The 18,812-nt window shown below is 34.9% G+C and overlaps 1 protein-coding gene across 10 annotated transcripts in view; it reads right to left on the bottom strand.

Moving 5' to 3' along the window:
• Nucleotides 1-137: 137 nt before the first annotated feature.
• LOC134537841 (uncharacterized) overlaps nucleotides 138-18,812 on the bottom strand; it is an 87,730-nt gene continuing 69,055 nt past the window's right edge. For 8 of the 10 annotated variants that reach the window (XR_010076055.1, XR_010076056.1, XR_010076052.1 and 5 more), the window contains 2 exons: nucleotides 15,601-15,727; nucleotides 138-7,990 (listed from right to left, as the gene is read on the bottom strand). Coding sequence is in view for 4 of the 10 variants with exons in the window: in XM_063378700.1 (XP_063234770.1) it covers nucleotides 7,930-7,990; nucleotides 15,601-15,727 (188 nt within the window). In the remaining 6 variants the exon portion in view is untranslated. The remainder of the gene's footprint in view (nucleotides 7,991-15,600; nucleotides 15,728-18,812) is intronic. The other 2 variants (XM_063378704.1, XM_063378703.1) reach the window with 1 other exon arrangement.

Below are 18,812 nucleotides of genomic sequence, written 5' to 3'. Positions count from 1 at the left end.
AGCCCCACTGCTGTGTACATTAGGTTAATCTGGATAGTATTTAATTACAAAATGTTTTGTTTTATGATTTCTAGATCTTCATAGATTTATATTGGGTCTGTACATGCTGTAGTAGTAAATTAAAATTAAGTTGTAGGTGAGGTTGTATTTCTGTTTAATCAGAACTTTTGGTGATCCAGATAATCTGTTTTCTTCAGCTATTGCTACTTTGTTTACATAATCATGGTAAATCAATTTTGGAACTTTTTAGTACAATTTACAACTTCTTGGGATGTAAATTTTTTTATAGCACAGTAACAATAAGCATTTTAATAAGGTGTGCACAAATAATACTGTTATTAAGTAGATAAAACGAAACATTTGTCCTATTCCAAAAACTTAAAACAGTCTGTATAAATACTGAAACATTTAACTAACTCCTGGAAATGAGAACATATTAAAATAGTTTTAAATTACTCAGACAGTAGTCTGACATATTATCAGATGCAGTTGAATTATTTCTTTCTTTATACCTCAAGAAGTACAGTAGGCACATTATATCTAGAAACCTGAGTGACCGTTACAGCCAGGGCAAGCAGGCGCTTGGAGGAGGTTAACCTTGTGACCACGCATGTGCAGAGCGCTTGGGTTAGGCTCATACTATCAGACCAGAAAATATAAACCTTTTTCTGTAGTTTCTGTGCAGGATTCTGCCAGATTGGACTGTCCTATTTTGTTTGCGCTTAGTCATCTGAATTCGCTACATTGTGTGCTTTTGGTGTTGTGATTAATTTATATTAAACATGGTTTTACTGTAATCGGTCCGGACTTGAATACATTGTCGTATAATAATTGTTACTAGTGTTAATTTCATTTTGTGAATACTAGGGATGGGGCGAATCCTGATTTCCTCGAATCCGAATCCTAACTCAAATCTAGGGATGGGGCGACCAAATCCAATATCCGCCGAATCCTAGGGATTCGAAGATTCGGCGGGTCTGATATAGGATTCGTCAAAGGATTCGGTTTTTTACTATTTACGGGAAAAAAAATACAGTAAAACTCGCTTACGAGGTTCCGCGTGGTAGGTTTTTCCGTATAAAGCGTTTAAATTGCTCGAGGTCTCATTATTTACGCCATTAAACGTGTGATATAAAGTTCGTTAAAATTTTTTCTGAAACTTCCTGTCTCAAATAACGGCGCACGTAAATATGAAGAAAAGACAAATGAACAACATACGAAGAAATATGGATGATGTACCATAACTACAGTACAAACCCAATAGTTATTTTAAGATAATTACCATAATAAGAACTAAAGATTCTTTGTAGAATACCATAACAACTTCAGAAGCATGATAGCTACCATATTTGCACTATAGTTACCGTAACAACAGAGATGTATATTTACCGTGATAGTAATGTATTATTTATTTATGACATATTAAATTAAAGAACATTGTTAAAAAAAAAGGATGTTAAACTTTGATATGTACGGTTGGCACATGTTGCTAAGAAATAATGCGATGTGAAAGAATGCCGTACTACTACGAAAAGTGAAAATGGTACTCGTGGATTTTTAGGTTATGGCAGTCTCTTTCGTTTTTCAGTAATATCGGCCAAAAATTAACAAGCGTACTGTATCGGAAGTCGGCAGAAATGCCGATTCAACTAAATATTGGCAAAATCAGCTTCTTCAATACAGCTCTACATTTAATGACATGAGAACATATTTCAGACTTCAGGATATTGAAAAAGACTTTAATTTCCATGTAGGTTTATGTGTGTATGTTTTTTTTTTTTGCAAGTGTAATTTGAATGAAGTAAAATGCTTTTATTTTTATTACTTTCAATTGATTAAACTTTAATGACCAGTTACAGATATTTATGACTCTAATTTTGAGGTTAAGCAATTTTACTAAAGCATTCCAGCCAAGCAGGTTGCCAGCGAGAGACGCTTCTCTTCTGCTGGAAACACTATCTCCAATCGTAGAGCTAATTTAACTCCTGAACGTGCAGAACAAATTATTGTTCTGCATGATAGATTAAAGAACAGAATTTAATAAGACTGTGAAAATCTCTCTCAGAATTACTGTGCTGAAAAGTGGAAATGCTGAAACAATGTGAATGTACTTTTCAAACAACATGATTTTTGGTGCTAAGTTTGTTGAAGCTCAGTAAGGACTCCAGAAAAATTGGCAAGGATGAAATTTTCCCAAAGATATGTTACATTTACACAAACATATACTGGGTTATGTTAGTTGGATGATATCAGTTACTAATGAACCAATGGAAACAGGTAAGATTCAATGGAAAAAAAATGTTATTTTTTTCTAGCAGTCCAAAATGTAAACACACACTGTAAATAGTTACCCAAAATTAATAAGCCCACTTCATTTTAATACTTTATTCAAACATTATACTAAGTTTAAGATAAAAATAATTTCCCAAAAGTGTAACTGTACCACAAAAGCACGAGCTCGGCCCAAAGTAAAATTCTTAGGCTCGCAGACCTCTAGCTTATTTGTAGAAAAAATCCTAACCGCTAATCTGTACGAAAACTGAAATTTCTCAAAAAAAAAATTTTGTCTTTATATACACTTAGGCTATACCAGAAATGTACCAAACTACATGTGATAAAGTCAAGGGACTTTTAGTGCAAGCAGAATACATCTCACTTAACATTAGATATGTGGACATCATCTGTTAAAAGATTCGGGTTTGGGTTCGAGATTCGGCAATTCCAGTCGAGGATTTGAGTTAGGATTCGGATTCGAGGAAATCAGGATTCGCCCCATCCCTACTAAAATCCTAGACTGGAATTGCAGAATCTTGAACCCAAACCCGAATCTTTTAACAGATGATGTCCACATATCTAATGTAAGTGAGATGTATTCTGCTTGCACTAAAAGTCCCTTGACTTTATCACATGTAGTTTGGTACATTTCTGGTATGTAATTGTATATAAAGACAAAAAATTTTTCTTGAGAAATTTCAGTTTTAGTACAGATTAGCAGTTAGGATTTTTTCTATAAATAAGCTAGAGGTCTGCAATCCTAAGAATTTTACTTCGAGCCGAGCTCGAGCTTTTGTGGTACAGTTACACTTTTGGGAAATTATTTTTATCTTAAACTTAGTATAATGTTTGAATAAAGTATTAAAATGAAGTGGGCTTATTAATTTTGTGTAACTATTTACAGTGTGTGTTTACATTTTGCACTGCTAGAAAAAAATAACATTTTTTTCCATTGAATCTTACCTATTTCCATTGGTTCATTAGTAACTGATATCATCCAACTAACATAACCAAGTATATGTTTGTGTAAATGTAACATATCTTTGGGAAAATTTCATCCTTGTCAATTTTTCTGGAGTCCTTACTGAGCTTCAACAAACTTAACACCAAAAATCATGTTTGAAAAGTACATTCACATTGTTTCAACATTTCAGCACAATAATTCTGAGAGAGATTGTCACAGAGTCTTATTAAATTCTGTTCTTTAATCTATCATGCAGAACAATAATTTGTTCTGCACGTTCAGGAGTTAAATTAGCTCTACGATTGGAGATAGTGTTTCCAGCAGAAGAGAAGCGTCTCTCGCTGGCAACCTGCTTGGCTGGAATGCTTTAGTAAAATTGCTTAACCTCAAAATTAGTGTCATAAATATCTGTAACTGGTCAGTTTAATCAATTGAAAGTAATAAAAATAAAAGCATTTTACATCATTCAATTTACACTTGCAAAAAAAAAACACACACATAAACCTAAATGTAAATTAGTCTTTTTCAATATCCTGAAGTCTGAAATATGTATACTCATGTCATTAAATGTAGAGCTGTATTGAAGAAGCTGATTTTGCCAATATTTAGTTGAATCGGCATTTCTGCCGACTTCCGATACAGTACGCTTGTTAATTTTCGGCCGATATTACTGAAAAATGAAAGAGACTGCCATAACCTAAAAATCCACGAGTATCATTTTCACTTTTCGTAGTAGTACTGCATTCTTACAGATCGCATTATTTCTTAGCAACATGTGCCAACCGTACATATCAAAGTTTAACATCCTTTTTTTTTTTTCAATAATGTTCTTTATTATGTCATAAATAAATAATACATTACTATCACGGTAAATATACATCTCGGTTGTTACGGTAACTATAGTGCAAATATGGTAGCTATCATGCTTCTGTAGTAATTATGGTATTCTACAAAGAATCTATAGTTATTATTATGGTAATTATCTTAAAATAACTATTGGATTTGTACTGTAGTTATGGTACATCATCCATATTTCTTCGTATGTTGTTGTTCATTTGTCTTTTCTTCATATTTATGTGCGCCATTATTTGAGACAGGAAGTTTCAGAAAAAATTTTAACGAACTTTATATCACACGTTTAATGGCGTAAATGATGAGACCTCGGGCAATTTAAACGCTTTATACGGAAAAACCTACCATGCGGGACCTCGTACGTGGGTTTTACTGTATTTTTTTTCCGTAAATAGTAAAAAACCGAATCCTTTGACGAATCCTATATCAGACCTGCCGAATCTTCGAATCCCTAGGATTCGGCGGATATTGGATTCGGTCGCCCCATCCCTAGTGAATACGTGTGTTATGAAACACTTTTGAGTGCGTGGCTAAATAAATTAATTTTTTGTGTGTTTTGTTACCACCGATATTATCAACAGTGAAAGGGAAGAAACTGCATTCGCAAGCCTGTGAAATAATTTATAATGTATTGTCATTTATGGAGAATGAAGCTAAAACTATAGAACCATCTATTCCTAAAGAATAGGCACAGTTGAGGACAGCTGCAGCTACTGGCATGTCTCGTAGCACAGTGCAGAGAATTAAAGTGGAAGCAAAAAAGTTGAGCATCGGAGAAGGATGTACTTTCGTTACATCTGATAAGTAGAGATGGTGATTGATAGCATTTAAAGAATAACATTTAGCATTTTTAATGTGAAATTGAGCATTTTGTAGCATTTTTAAAAACAAGATTTAGCCAATTCTCTCATTTTACATTACTGAAGAAAAGTATATTTTTAAAAAAGAAACCGTTGCTTGCTGTTTTACTGACTTTTTTTCCTTCAACTTCTCAGTGAATCTTTTTTTTTTTGCAGCCTGATGTCCCACTCCAGACGGCGATTACATAAATTGCAAATTAAAATATTCGTAGAACTGTTCACTTTTGTATTCATTTATGCGATCGCGAATGGAAATGACGTTTCGTCCCATTTTTACCACCAGAAATAACAGTATACAACACATTCACGAGTATGCACGTATTTGTAAACACACCACCTTCCACAGACTACACAAGAACGCGGCTTTCACGTGAAACACAGCCAGAAAATGGGACATACAATTGTTAGCGTGGCGAAGCAGAGATGTCGCAATGCAATATGGTGGCCTAAAACTTTTACTCTGCAAGATGACGGATAATCTTCCAGCTAGTTGTTCTTTGCTTTGTTTACAATCGCGAGGCACGGATGGCCATTCTTCATTCAATATTTACGAACAATAGTTGTTGTGAATGACGTGACAATAAGATACTTGTGCTGAATACGCCATAAAATGATAGTTTCTTTGATCCTGAACTGAAACGAAATACAATCGGTAAATAAATTGTGTAGAGTGAAGACGAATCTACGTTTTTTTACCTTGATTTCGCATTTATCTCAGAATAGTCTAGATGTCGCAATTTATAGCGGAAAAAAATCTAATTTAGCATATTTTTGCATCTATTTCGCAAAAATTAAAAATCACCATCCCCACTGATAAGAAGAGACAGATGTAAATACGACCGAGATAATTTTGACCAAGTAGTACTTCGCAGAACTGTATATAATTTATGTAACTGAAAAATGTGTCCCCTCAGTGGAAAAAATACGAATAAAACTGCAACAGGACATTAATTTCCAAGGTTGCAATGCAACTTTACAGAAAATTTAAAAAAAAAGGCTTGGTTTTAGGTGGCGAAAAACTAAGTCACAACGTCTCATTTTGATTGAAAAGTCTGATAAACGAGAGAAGTGAGTAGAGTATTTGAGAAATAAGCATCATTTCAGAAATAAAAATCGTAATATTGTGTACAAGGACGAGTCTTATGTTTTGTCGTCCAATGTGCAACAGAAATACTGGAGTGATGACTCGACCCATAGCCTGTTACCTGTTTCTAAAGGACAAAGACTAATAATGGTTCATGCTGGCGGTGCAAATGGTTTTGTCCCTAATGCCTTAGTGATGTGGAAATCTTAACAGGCTACAGGAGACTACCATCACAACATGAATCAACAAAACTATGAAAAGTGGGTAAAAGAAATACTTATACCCAATATTCCTGCTAATACTGTTGTTGTTCTAGACAATGCACCGTATCACAACGTCAAAATAAATAAGTCGCCAACATCTAACTCGACTAAACACGACATGCAAAAGTGGTTGCAAGAGCATGGTATTCCTTTCGCTGATGACAGGTTCAAGCCAACACTTTACGCAATAATTAAGCAGCATAAGCCGAAGCAAACCCTTTATTCAGTAGATTAAATTTTGAAATGTTACGGGCATACAACACTGCGTTTGCCACCATATCACCCTGACTTAAATCTCATCGAAAATGTATGGGCAAAAGTGAAAGGCAAAGTGGCATTGCACAATGTAACCTGTAATTTACAAGACGTAAAACAGCTCTGCGAAGAAACATTTAATAGTATGGGGGCAGACGACTGTAGACCATACTGCGAGCACGTGGAAAAACTTGAAAACGAGTACTACGACCGGGATGCACGTTTCGACATAGAAATTGATCCCATTATTATTAACCTAGGAGGTGTGTACAGTGACAGCGGCAGTGGTAGTGGTGATGACGACTGTAATACGGGTTATTCAAGTGATGAAATGGAAGGCATCGCTCCATTGCCAGCGAGCAGCGAATAGGTCAGGTGAGAAGTCAATGTTTTTAGTTTCAATATAGACTCGATGGTTACCTCCCTCCTTTGTCACACCCCCACTACTGTAAACCTGTGACGTGTCCCAAGCTTCTAGATATCCTGCGCCTACTGTATCTGCCTCAGCTAAGCCAAACAAAAAATTACTTTAGGCCATACAAAAATCAAATAAATTACTTTATATTTACATTTTTTGATGTGAATACATCTTAAAAATTGCTTCCACAGTGGGAGACAATTCCAAAAAGGAATGATAAAATTGGGGGATACAGTTTGGTGTTGCAGCTACATCCAAAATTTAATTACACCACTGAATAGATATAAAGGATCAAATAATTTGTTATGCCAAGTGAGGATTGATGCATCACGCGTGGTGGAGGGGAAGCACCGCCAATTTGAGGTCATTTTTCTGCATTTCAAGATTTTCATTTAGTATTAACTTTTGACTGTCTATTACCTGTTACATACAACACATGGCCAGGCCCCATTTTTTCAGTTGTATTAAAGATGTGTTAAAGATTTATGCACAAACACACAAACTTTATGGCATCTCAGACAAAAAAAAAAACCATTAAGGATCAGTGTATAAAAAGCAGTATAAGGTTATTTATATTAATTAATTCTGTAATATTATTTTGAAATATTTCAAGTTGGTTGCTATCAAAGAGCGGTCAAAAGTGCAATATGTGACCCAGTTTGTAAGCATGGCAAGTAGTTGAATCCTTTCCAAACCACATTAAATAACACAAAATATTTCTCTTCGAAGAACACTTAAGCTGGCCTTAAAAAATGGCACTACGAGCATGCCTTGAAAGCATAATAGAATCTGTTCTCAATCTGTAATGTTAATACCAGAAAATCAGAAACTATGATTAACAATCCTTCACACACACACACACCTCGAAATGTCAGATTCCAGGTTTTTTTCGCCTCATGAACTATTACAACCTAATATTTAATATCTCATTATACAAACAACAAATTTTTTCCAGGTGATCAGGCAACAGTGTACAAGAGTATAATTACTGCAGGAACAGTTTTCAGAAGCCTGGCACACCTGAAACAAATGAGAATAGAAAATTATTGTGAAATGAATTCTTGAATTGAAATTCATTACATTAGCTGTTTCAATTCACCTGCTAAAACCAGGATCTACATGACTACAGTTAAGTTAAAAACAAAAAAAAAGTTGTGCTGTTCCAACACCAATTGCAGTTACACTAGCAATCTCCCAATAATCAATACCCTCTTTTATAGCATAATTGTCGCACTTGCATAATCGTCGCACCTATATTTTAGGCCATCAAAATTGGGATAAAAAAAACTTTTGACGTAAACGTCGCATGTTGTCTTTGGTCCTGCTTTGTGTAGATATCTTTTTTGTATAAAACGATGTATTTTAAAGTAGAAATCTAATATTTATTTGGACATTACCACTTATTTAATTAACGGAAATACGAAGTTGTCTGACGTGTAAATTTTCTTTTAAAGAATTTTTAAACGTTATTTCCTTTATCTGAACGCCTGCGTCGCCGCAGTGTACTGCTTATAAACATGATAGCCAGCGCTAGTTGGCATCATTCATGTTTGGTTATGTTGCTTCCCGTATAGAGAGTGCGCGCATGTAGTCGAATATCGATATCTCGCCGATTGCATGCAACGCGCGCTCTCTGTCAAGTGCCGAGTTAACTACATTTGATGGCCCGCATTATTTCGTGGCGTGTACTATGATGGTAGTTTCGTGTTAGTTCATGTCACAGTTTCAAGTCGCTTGCGTTCGGGTCACAGATTTTGTTTTTCTATTTAAAGTTGAAGAAAGGTTTTTGTTTAATGAATTATTAATATAAATTTTTTCGCGTGCTCTTGTATATTCCACCTTTTTTTTAAAATAAACGTACTTTCCATGAACGGGTTTTGTTTTTATGAATAACTTTACCAATATATATATATAAAAAATTTTTTCCGCATAATCGTCGCACCTTTACTTTTCAAACTTGATTTTAGAATAAAATGTGAGACGATTATGCGAAAAAACACGGTACTAAAACCAACATCTACAATTACTGGCCACAGTACATGAAGAAATAATTTAAATATCATTTTTTATAGATCTGTTCATGAATGTCAATTTTATTACTAATGCTAAATTCAAGGTAATTTTTTCTGGTAACATTTTGCATTACTTATTTATCGGTATGAGTCGATTTATGGGGCAGCAGAGCAGATTGGTCGTCCGATGTTCAGGGTTTGGCAAATCACAGTTCTCATAGAGCTGCAGAAAGGTTCTATAACCTTCGACAAACGTTTGTACACAGGCATTGCCATTTTGGATTTGTTTAAGTTAGTTTTATACAACTTTTCATTATTACATTCAAGCCAAATTTCCTCTACAGTCTTTGCACCTTCTGTTTAAGGATACTGATTCCTTAATTTACCACATTGAGTGTTAAAATATTTATGATTCAATTTGTCCAGATTTAGCTTCATGTTTCGATACGTCTAATTATGTGCTACCCTTTAGTCAACAAGTGTGTACCAAGAGTGATGAAAGATTAAGCTGCTGGCAACATCATAATGGAATATGGGGGTTTTGCACTGAAATTTATGCATACAAGATGGAGAAGGCCAAGGGTGTCAAGGCCAACATACGTGGTGTGGCTATCAAATAACCGGACTGATGCTGCTCCCAGCAAACTGAGAGCATGCCGCGACATGTTTGAACATGACTGTGTCTGATGGTCCTTCCCCCACCCTGAGCTCGCTAGACAAGCCAGCAGGTCGCTCAGTTTTACTGTAGCAGTTGATTGAATTAGTCTACGCGCTAGTGACGCATCGGAAAAATGCCAAGTGGTCAGACGAAGCAACGGGTTAACCTCAAGTTTCTTGTTCACCTAGGGAAAACTGCCACAGAAGCTTATGCAATGTTGAAAGAAGTCTACGGAAATGAATTTTTATCGAGCACACAAGTTTTTGAGTGGTTTAAATGGCGTGAAAACAACCGAAGAAAATCGGCCCTCAACGTCAAAAACGGACGAAATCATTGAAAAAAATTGGTAAATTAATCCACAATGATCGATCATTGAGCATCTGAAGGCTTGCTGAAAAGACAGGAATCAACTAAGTGTTCGACAGATTTTGCATGAATCATTTAACACACGGTAGGTTTGCGCAATAATGGTGCAGAAACTCCTCACTCCCGAGCAAAAGGAATCAAGATCGAAATTTTGTGTGCGACAGTCAAAACAACTGCAATGCATTTAGTACCATAAAATGAGGTCTAAAATTAAAGAACTTATAGAAATATTCTATCCATATTAAAGATGTGTCAATCTCTAAACTGCCATTAAATTGTGTCACTCTATCAGCAGATAATGTGATGTGAAAATTTATTTGATAACAGAAATGAATCCAACTGGAGATTATCTGTCCTACTTCATCAGCAGTCTTCAGTATTTTTGTCATGTTTGGCAGTGTTCTATTTATGACGTGAAATTTTTTTTGTGAATATTTTAATATTAAAATATGATATTCTAAATTCCTCTTATTTATTAAATGTTTAAAATAGCATCTTGTTCATTCAACATATTTGATCAAATAATCAATTCGGGCCATTAAAAAAAAAATCTTTATATTTCCGTCACTTTGTTATAAAGGAGTTTTCATCCGAAAGTTTGTTAAGGTAAGTGCCCCAGTACTCGTCACTGCTCCAATGGTCGTCACTAGCAACTTCAAATGTAAATAATAGAGAAGTAGCTCAATATATCGCCAACTTAAATACAGTAGAACCCTGTTATAACGAATCTGAAGGGAGTAGTTTATATGTTCACTATAGAGGGGAAACTTTATAACTGGGAAAACTTTTATATTGACAATACATACTCAAAAGCAAAATCTTAACTACACATTGGCCTAAGCCAAGAAAAGAACGAATGAAAATACTCAAAGCAACAGTTTTATGAGCAAATACAGATATTTTTAATGCACTACACATGTACAAACTTTCTATTAATGGTTCTTCGACATCGGCGTATTTTCCATTTTTCAGCTTGAGAAAGAAGATTGTTCAGCTTGTTTAATATTGTACTTAATGTGGATGTTGCAATTCCCAGTTCCTTTGCTATTAACACGTGCGGGACAGTGGGGTTGGAGTTTATCTTTTCAATAATGTCCAGTTTATCTCGCACAGATAATGCCTTATGTTTTTTACTGCGTTTTTCACCCATTTTTATGTACATATTTCTTATTGAAGCACATTTGCAGCTTAATAACACGAAATTCTTTTTACCGTCAAAAGTAAATAAACTAAAAGTAACGAGTTTGGCGCATCAAAGATCACTACGTATCATTTAGTATTGCAGTTGCTAAAGCTGGAACAAAATTTTCTCACTTTCTATGGAACAATTTAGTCCACAAGAGTTCTATCTAGTGGTAGTCTTACGAACCTTACTCGATCAAAATGTCTGAAACGTGAACGATAAAAATGAGACGTAAAAATATTGAATTTGCTGCTATAATGTACATACGTATTTGTGTGGCAGTATTTTATGTTTAATTTTGATAACATATTAAATGTACACGCGTTCGCCCATTCTTTAACTATGAAGGGAAAACTACTTTTTTATTTTCACCAAACTGATCACCATCTTTGGCTACACGTAGCCTACCGAGGCCACTCGAATACGACTTGTTTATAATATGAACAGTGGACAATCGAGCAGTGTTGCCAGGTTGAGGGATAAATCCCTCAGAGTAGGGATTTTTTGCATTGAAAGGGATGGAGGGATTTTAAGCCGACCAGATCATAAATGTAGGGATTTTCGGAGAGGTGAATGTCGTCGTCTTTTCTTGTTTGCGCTGCAGACACCTTTTAATGAGAATATTCAGTCTTTCTATATATTCTCTATGGTTTCAGACATTAAAACAAAAAAGAGAAATAAATTATTTGCATCCACAGTGGCATCCCTTGTTCGTGTCAAGTTAGCCATGCAAAACGAAAACATGAAGAAGGCATGCTATGAATACCCAGTAACTGAAAAAATGCTGGAGTTGTTCAACGAAAACATGTACAAGAAGGATCAAAAGGAATCTGAAATTGCTGGACTCTTGGCTGCTGAAGACGAAGAAGATGAAACTGTTATCTAATGTCAAAGTCTTAAGGACAAAAAAAAAAGTGATACATTTAAGGTAGAATTGAATAGAAAATTTTGTGTGTGGACTAGGTGTAACCTACTTCATTAAAAACTATTTTTACATATTATTAATACCATATTGTATTATTATTATTACTTGTCCTATAACAAAAAGAAAAAAAAATAATGTAGGGATTTTTTAAGGCTTGGAAGGATTTTCTAAGTAGTCTGCAGGGATTTTTGCATTGGGAAACCTGGTAACACTGCAATCGAGTAGCGTATTGCGGAGAAAAACTTCAATGTGATCCAGAATAGACGTTTTGTGAAAAAATACTTTTAATTAAATGAAAATATTTGAGATAAATGTGCATTATGTCGACAAAATTTGTTCGTGGTACACGGGAAAACGTATCAACATTGACAAAAGTTGTACGCTATATCCAATAAATTAATACATAACCTCACATCATTTTGCCGGGACCGAGACGGAAATTCACAATAAACGGGAATTCATTATAGGCGGGTTCACTATAAACGGGTTCTACTGTATTGACAAAAATTTAGTCGACGTTCTAGCTGAAATTACCACAATAGTTTTCGGAACAAACACTATTTTCAATCAAAAAAAGTCCGTGCATCAAAAGTTCGTAGAGCAGTGAAGATAAATAGGGGAATTCCTATACTAAAACACTAAGGACGTTAGTGCACATTTTTACTTCTAATTCTGTAATTTTTCATGTTTATTCGTGATGTTTTGTGCTGAATGTGTTAGTTAAATGTTCTTGAAGAGGTGAAAGTGTTTATTTAAAAAAATTCGTTTTCTTTGTATGATTTAGTTAGGGTGACGAAAACCGGATCAATAAAAACCTTGTATTGCTAGTGTTCGTCATACCTGACGAGCACTGGTACATTTAATATTTTATTTAAAGTTGTGCTAAGTTACACCCTAAAGTTCTTAAATAATATTGGTTCTTTGTTGTTAATAGACAAAGTACGTTATTATGATCAGATCCAGTAGTCGTCACCTATGACGACTTCCGATGCATGTGCAGACCTGCCAACATTCAAATTTAAAAAATTGTGAGGTCCTTGATAAAAATTTTCAGGCCCATAAATACAGGTTAAATATAAAAAACAACAAATGAGAATCTTTAAATTTAAGTGATATACCTGTACACATGTTACATGGTCTCTGCTTCCAAATTTATTTCAACAATTTATAAGTTGTAGATTTAATTTAGTTGAACATAATTTAGTGCTGTCGTGTAGTGATCATGCAGGGCCGCAACTAAAAAAAGATGTAAAATAAAATTCTGCTCGTGTAACACTATTATCACTGTTCACAGCAAAATTAATTTTTTTATTGGAAGCAACACACTTCACGTGTTAGTTGTGTATTTTTGTAGCGACATGTTTCACAATGTCTCCTCCTCTTCCACTATGCAAGATAGAAAAATCATCACGGCACACGCTACAAAACGCAAAATTGCTTCCTTTACGTGACTCGAGTATTGATGGAAACTCGTTACTGTAAGCTTTCGTAAAACTTGTTTTGTAACTTTCACAAACAAAATCTTGGGGCCCCGAAAAATCGTGAGGAAACACTATTTTGGCGTGAGGGCGTGAGACGGACCTTAAAATCGTGAGCCTCACACCAAAATCGTGAGAGTTGGCAGGTCTGCATGTGTATGACGACTTCTGGGTCGGAAATTACTTTACTTTATTGATTGCAAAAATTGTGTAGGCATTGTTGTTTACATTAATTTAGGGGTCATTCGATATATATTTTGACATTAATAAGTAAACTAAACATTGTAATGTGTCTCGTTCTTTAATTACAGGGCAAAATGCCAAAACGGAAAATACTGTTGAATGAAGAGTCAGCCATGGAAGCTGCTCTTAAAGATGTAGCGAATGGTATGAGTATAAAATGTGCAGCGGAAAAAAATAGTGTGCCAAGGAACACATTGTCCGATAAACACAAAGGCAAATCGCCCTTGGGTAGGAAGATGGGCGGGCCCTGATTCATTTTTATATTTTACTTGTGATACCGCATAACATGCTATGTTATGTTGCAGCAACGAATTGAGTCGTATTGCGTACGCGTACAGTATGACGTCGCGTAAATAATAATAAATATAATATAAACAATTAACAATATTTGATAATTAAACAGTTTTTGTTAACCAAGAAACAATTAAATCTCATTAGAGCGGCTTTATTATATCTCTTTTAAGATAAGAACAAAAAAAACGTGAATATACGCGATAGTGAAAAACAAAAACATACATATTTCTAATTTGTAAAAAAATACTTTGTTACGTTGTTTCTGTTCCAATCTCAAACTTTGTCTACACACATAATACCTTTAATAAACAGTAAAAAAACTTAGACGAGGAATTTCCAAATTATACTTTATTAATAAACAAACATCGTTCTTTGTATCGTAAATTCATTGAATATGCGCGCACATGCGTAAAATATACAAGAAATGCGAGTAACAAAATGCAGCCGTGTGTAACGTTTCGTTACTCGTTACTAGACGGCACACCCGTTACTCAGTAACGAATACATTCGGTTTGCTACAGCTCTATGTGCTGTCCCTCTTTGTTCCGTGAGTGCTGTAAGTAAATTCAAAATTTAATGAGGATTATTCATTATATTACTCAACGATCTTTATGAAATGCCATTTTGATGTTTAAAATATAGTACCAAATAAAATTTGAAGCCCAAATAGTACAATACTACCATTCTGGATCCATGAATTAAAACTAATGCAGCCGAAATCGCACATGACGACTACTGGCACAAACATGTGACGAACACTGGCAAACACGAAAATTTGCATGACGACTACTGGCTCGAAATCACACTTTTTTCAAAATTATAAATCTACAAAAATAATTTGTGTTTATCGAAGAGTGTTGGATAGCATTGTAGAGTAAAGTTTGAGGTTAAAAACAAACATGTAGGGGCAGTAATACACCTACAAGGTTATGTACACAATTTTTTTTTTTATAAAACTCTTCTTAGCATGACGACTACTGGTACATCTACCTTATACTGTATATACAGGTGAAAATGTCTTGTGTTAGAGACAGTTTGTCATAAGGAGACATTTGTTACAAAGGTTGTTTAAATGTATGTGCCTTTTTTTTTTTGCACAAGAGAAATAGGGCAGACATTGCAGAGAGCTGGTGAGTTTTCTCTAGGTATTCCTGTTTCAGTCTTTTGTTCCATCACTTTGTTCCACCCCTCACCATAACTGATAGTTTAATTAATTATTTCAAATGCTTTTCTCCTGATAATCTACTGTCACATTAATGATTGATTTAATTTCATATGTTTGTATAATTTCTGTGTTATTATTTTTCGTGTGCATGACACAAAATAGCTACAAAACAACTACATACATATAAGCATTCATGCTGTAAGGCGGTCAGGACATGCATTATTTACAACCTACTGTGATCCTCAAACATTTCAACAGATGTCTGTGTGAACAGTGTCGACATATGACCAATGTTGACTGACTTACCTCTCCAAGTCTTCCTTCGCCCTTGCTATCTGGTTGTGAATCTCACAGGTTGTTTCCACGGCACTGGACCTCAGACAGCCAGCATCTAAAATCTTCAAGAGCTTAGTAAGTTGGAAATAAATTTTTTCTAGAAAAAAAAATAAAATTTCCATCAATTTTTAAGAAGAAATTTTAAAATAGGATAATATGCAAAACATATTATTGGAAAAATAAAGGAAAAAATTATGTAGTGTGTTTCTTGGTTGTAAATTTTTGCAAAGTCGTGGAGAGGATCCATATTGCATGAATGATACAAAGCTTTGTTTAATGCGAATAGTTAATATCATTTGTTATAGAATAAAAAACTTTGTAATTGATTGTACTATCAAAGCTTCGCACATGCCTAGGGGTTGCACACAAACAAGGTGTGAATACAAGTATGTGCAGTGTATGATGGTAGTGCTTATGGGTGAAATACAGAAGTCACATGATGCAAAAATGCACCTGAACAGGAGTAGGATCATTCATTATTAATTAAGGATTAAAAAATACCTTTTCAAACTACTTTCATATTGGAGTGTTCACTGGAAAAACAACATTGCAAAAATATGGCCTTACAATCATCATGGAATTTACATGAAAAATATTGTCTGACCTAAAAAAAAAAATACACAGTGTACATCATGGTCTGAACTACATCGTTCGAAATAAAAATTAAACATAAAGCATCTGTCTGAGTCAATGAGTGACACACAGCTGTACATGACTAACTCACACATATTCCTACAAGACAACGAGGATTCTTGGTACAAAATCAGAAATGGGTGGGTTTTCCTAGCATACTATAGCCCGGCAAGATACTTGTGAACCTGCGCAGACCCCAATTCGTGGCGTGATGCACACTACCATCACATGATAGCCGCCAGGGGAAGTGGAGGGGATCAGTTACGCCCTTCACTCGGCTGCGTGAGGATTGTGTCAGCGCGTCATGCCGGGACCTGGGTTACACAGTACAACAAGCGAGCCTATCCCATCAACCTCTGGAATTAAGTAGAACCTTATTCCAGGACGACCCTTGCGAGGACAGGCGCGTGAAATTGTATACAACGTTGCGACGCATCTAAAAGAAAAGAAGTTGCTGTACGGTTTAAAATACAGTAGAACCCTGTTATAATGAATCTGAAGGGATCAGTTTATATGTTCACTATAGAGGGGAAACTTTATATCTGGGAAAACGTTTATATTGGCAATAAATATTCAAAAACAAAATCTTAACTACACATAGGCCTAAGCCAAGAAAAGAACGAATGAAAATACTCAAAGCAACAGTTTTATGAGCAAATGCAGATATTTTTAATGCACTACACATTCACAAACTTTCTATTAATGGTTCTTCGACATCGGCGTATTTTCCTTTTTTCAGCTGTTTAATACTCTGTAACGTATTCGCAGCTTGAGAAAGATTGTTCAGCTTGTTTAATATTGTACTTAATGTGGATGTTGCAATTCCCAGTTCCTTTGCTATTAACACATGCGGGACAGTGGTGTTGGAGTCTACCTTTTCAATAATGTCCAGTTTATCTCGCACAGATAATGCTTTACGTTTTTTACCGCGTTGTTCACCCATTTTTATGTACGTATTTCTTATTGAAGCACATTTGCAGTTTAATAACACAAAATTCTTTTTACCGTCAAAAGTAAATAAACGAAAAATAACGAGTATGGCGCATCAAAGATCACGGCCCATCAAAGATCACTACGTATCATTTAGTATCGCAGTTGCTTAAGCTGAAACGAAATTATCTCACTTTCTATGGAAAAATTTAGTCCACAGAGTTCTATCTAGTGGTAGTCTTACGAACCTTACACTATCAAAATGTCTGAAACGTGAACGATAAAAATGAGACGTAAAAATATTGAATTTGCTGCTATAATGTACATACGTATTTGTGTGGCAGTAATTTATGTTTAAATTTGATAACATTAAATTTACACACGTTCGCCCATTCTTTAACTATGCAGGGAAAACTTATTTTTTATTTTCACCAAACTGATAATTTTTGGCTACACGTAGCCTACCGAGACCACTAGAATATGACTTGTTTATAATATGAACAGTGGACAATCGAGTAGCGTATTGCGGAGAAAAACATCAATGTGATTCAGAATAGACGTTTTGTGAATAAACTTGTAAATATATGAAAATATTTGAGATAGATGTGCATTATGTCGGCAAAATTTGTTCGTTGTACACGGGAAAACGTATCAACATTGACAAAAGTTGTGCGCTATATCCAATAAATTAATACATACCCTCATATCATTTTGCCGGGACTGAGATGGAAATTCACAATAAACGGGAATTCATTATAGGCGGGTTCACTATAAACGGGTTCTACTGTACAATGTTACTGAAGCTACAAGTGCTGCGACGGGTGTGTCTGAATCAAAGGTAAAAAGGATTTTGGCTGAGGGGAAAGTAAAAAGTAAAATTGGTCTGAACTTTTCAACACCTACTGGCACAAAAAAAAGAACGCAAAAAACAAAAGTCGACGATTTTACGTGTGGTGCTGTGAGGAGAATAGTGCATCAATTTTACACTGTCAGGAAAACTAAAAAAATCGAGAATGAATACTGGAACAGTGATAGGTTATTAGATACTGAAATAGATAAGATTATTGTTAATCTTGAAGTATCTACAGACGAAGATTCCTTTAGTGAAACGGAAAATGCCAGCTTCACATCAGACTCAGATTAGGTAAATAACATATTATAATAACTATCTAACAATTAAAATATTACGTTGGCATCTTAAAATTATGTATCTATATTCAACATGCGGTTTTGCGTCGAACATTAGTGACGGAAAAAGTAGTGACAAAATGCAAATGTTCTGTATTTTACCTTTAGGAAAATGCTATTTTTACAGAACCCTTAACCAAATGATAATTTGATAACCAAGCCTTCAAAGAAAGAGTAATTTAACACATGCAGCATTTTTGTTTATGATAATATAGTTTTTTCACAGAAAGGTTTTTTATGACTGCAAACAAATAGCGTGACTGTTAGCATACTGATGTTCTGTTAACTTGATTTATTTTTGTAAATATGTATGTGTTTGAATGATCTGGACATGGGTTAACGATGTAGTATATTTTCCAGTTGTGATTACATCATGCAGTTCATGTGTTATAACCCCTGTGTCGCGTTCGTGTAAGACGGGCTGACATTCC

This window comes from Bacillus rossius, chromosome 12, assembly GCF_032445375.1.
Source record: "Bacillus rossius redtenbacheri isolate Brsri chromosome 12, Brsri_v3, whole genome shotgun sequence".
Lineage (NCBI taxonomy): Eukaryota > Metazoa > Arthropoda > Insecta > Phasmatodea > Bacillidae > Bacillus > Bacillus rossius.
Note: the sequence above shows the minus strand (reverse complement) of the source record. Positions and strands in the feature narration are given on the sequence as shown.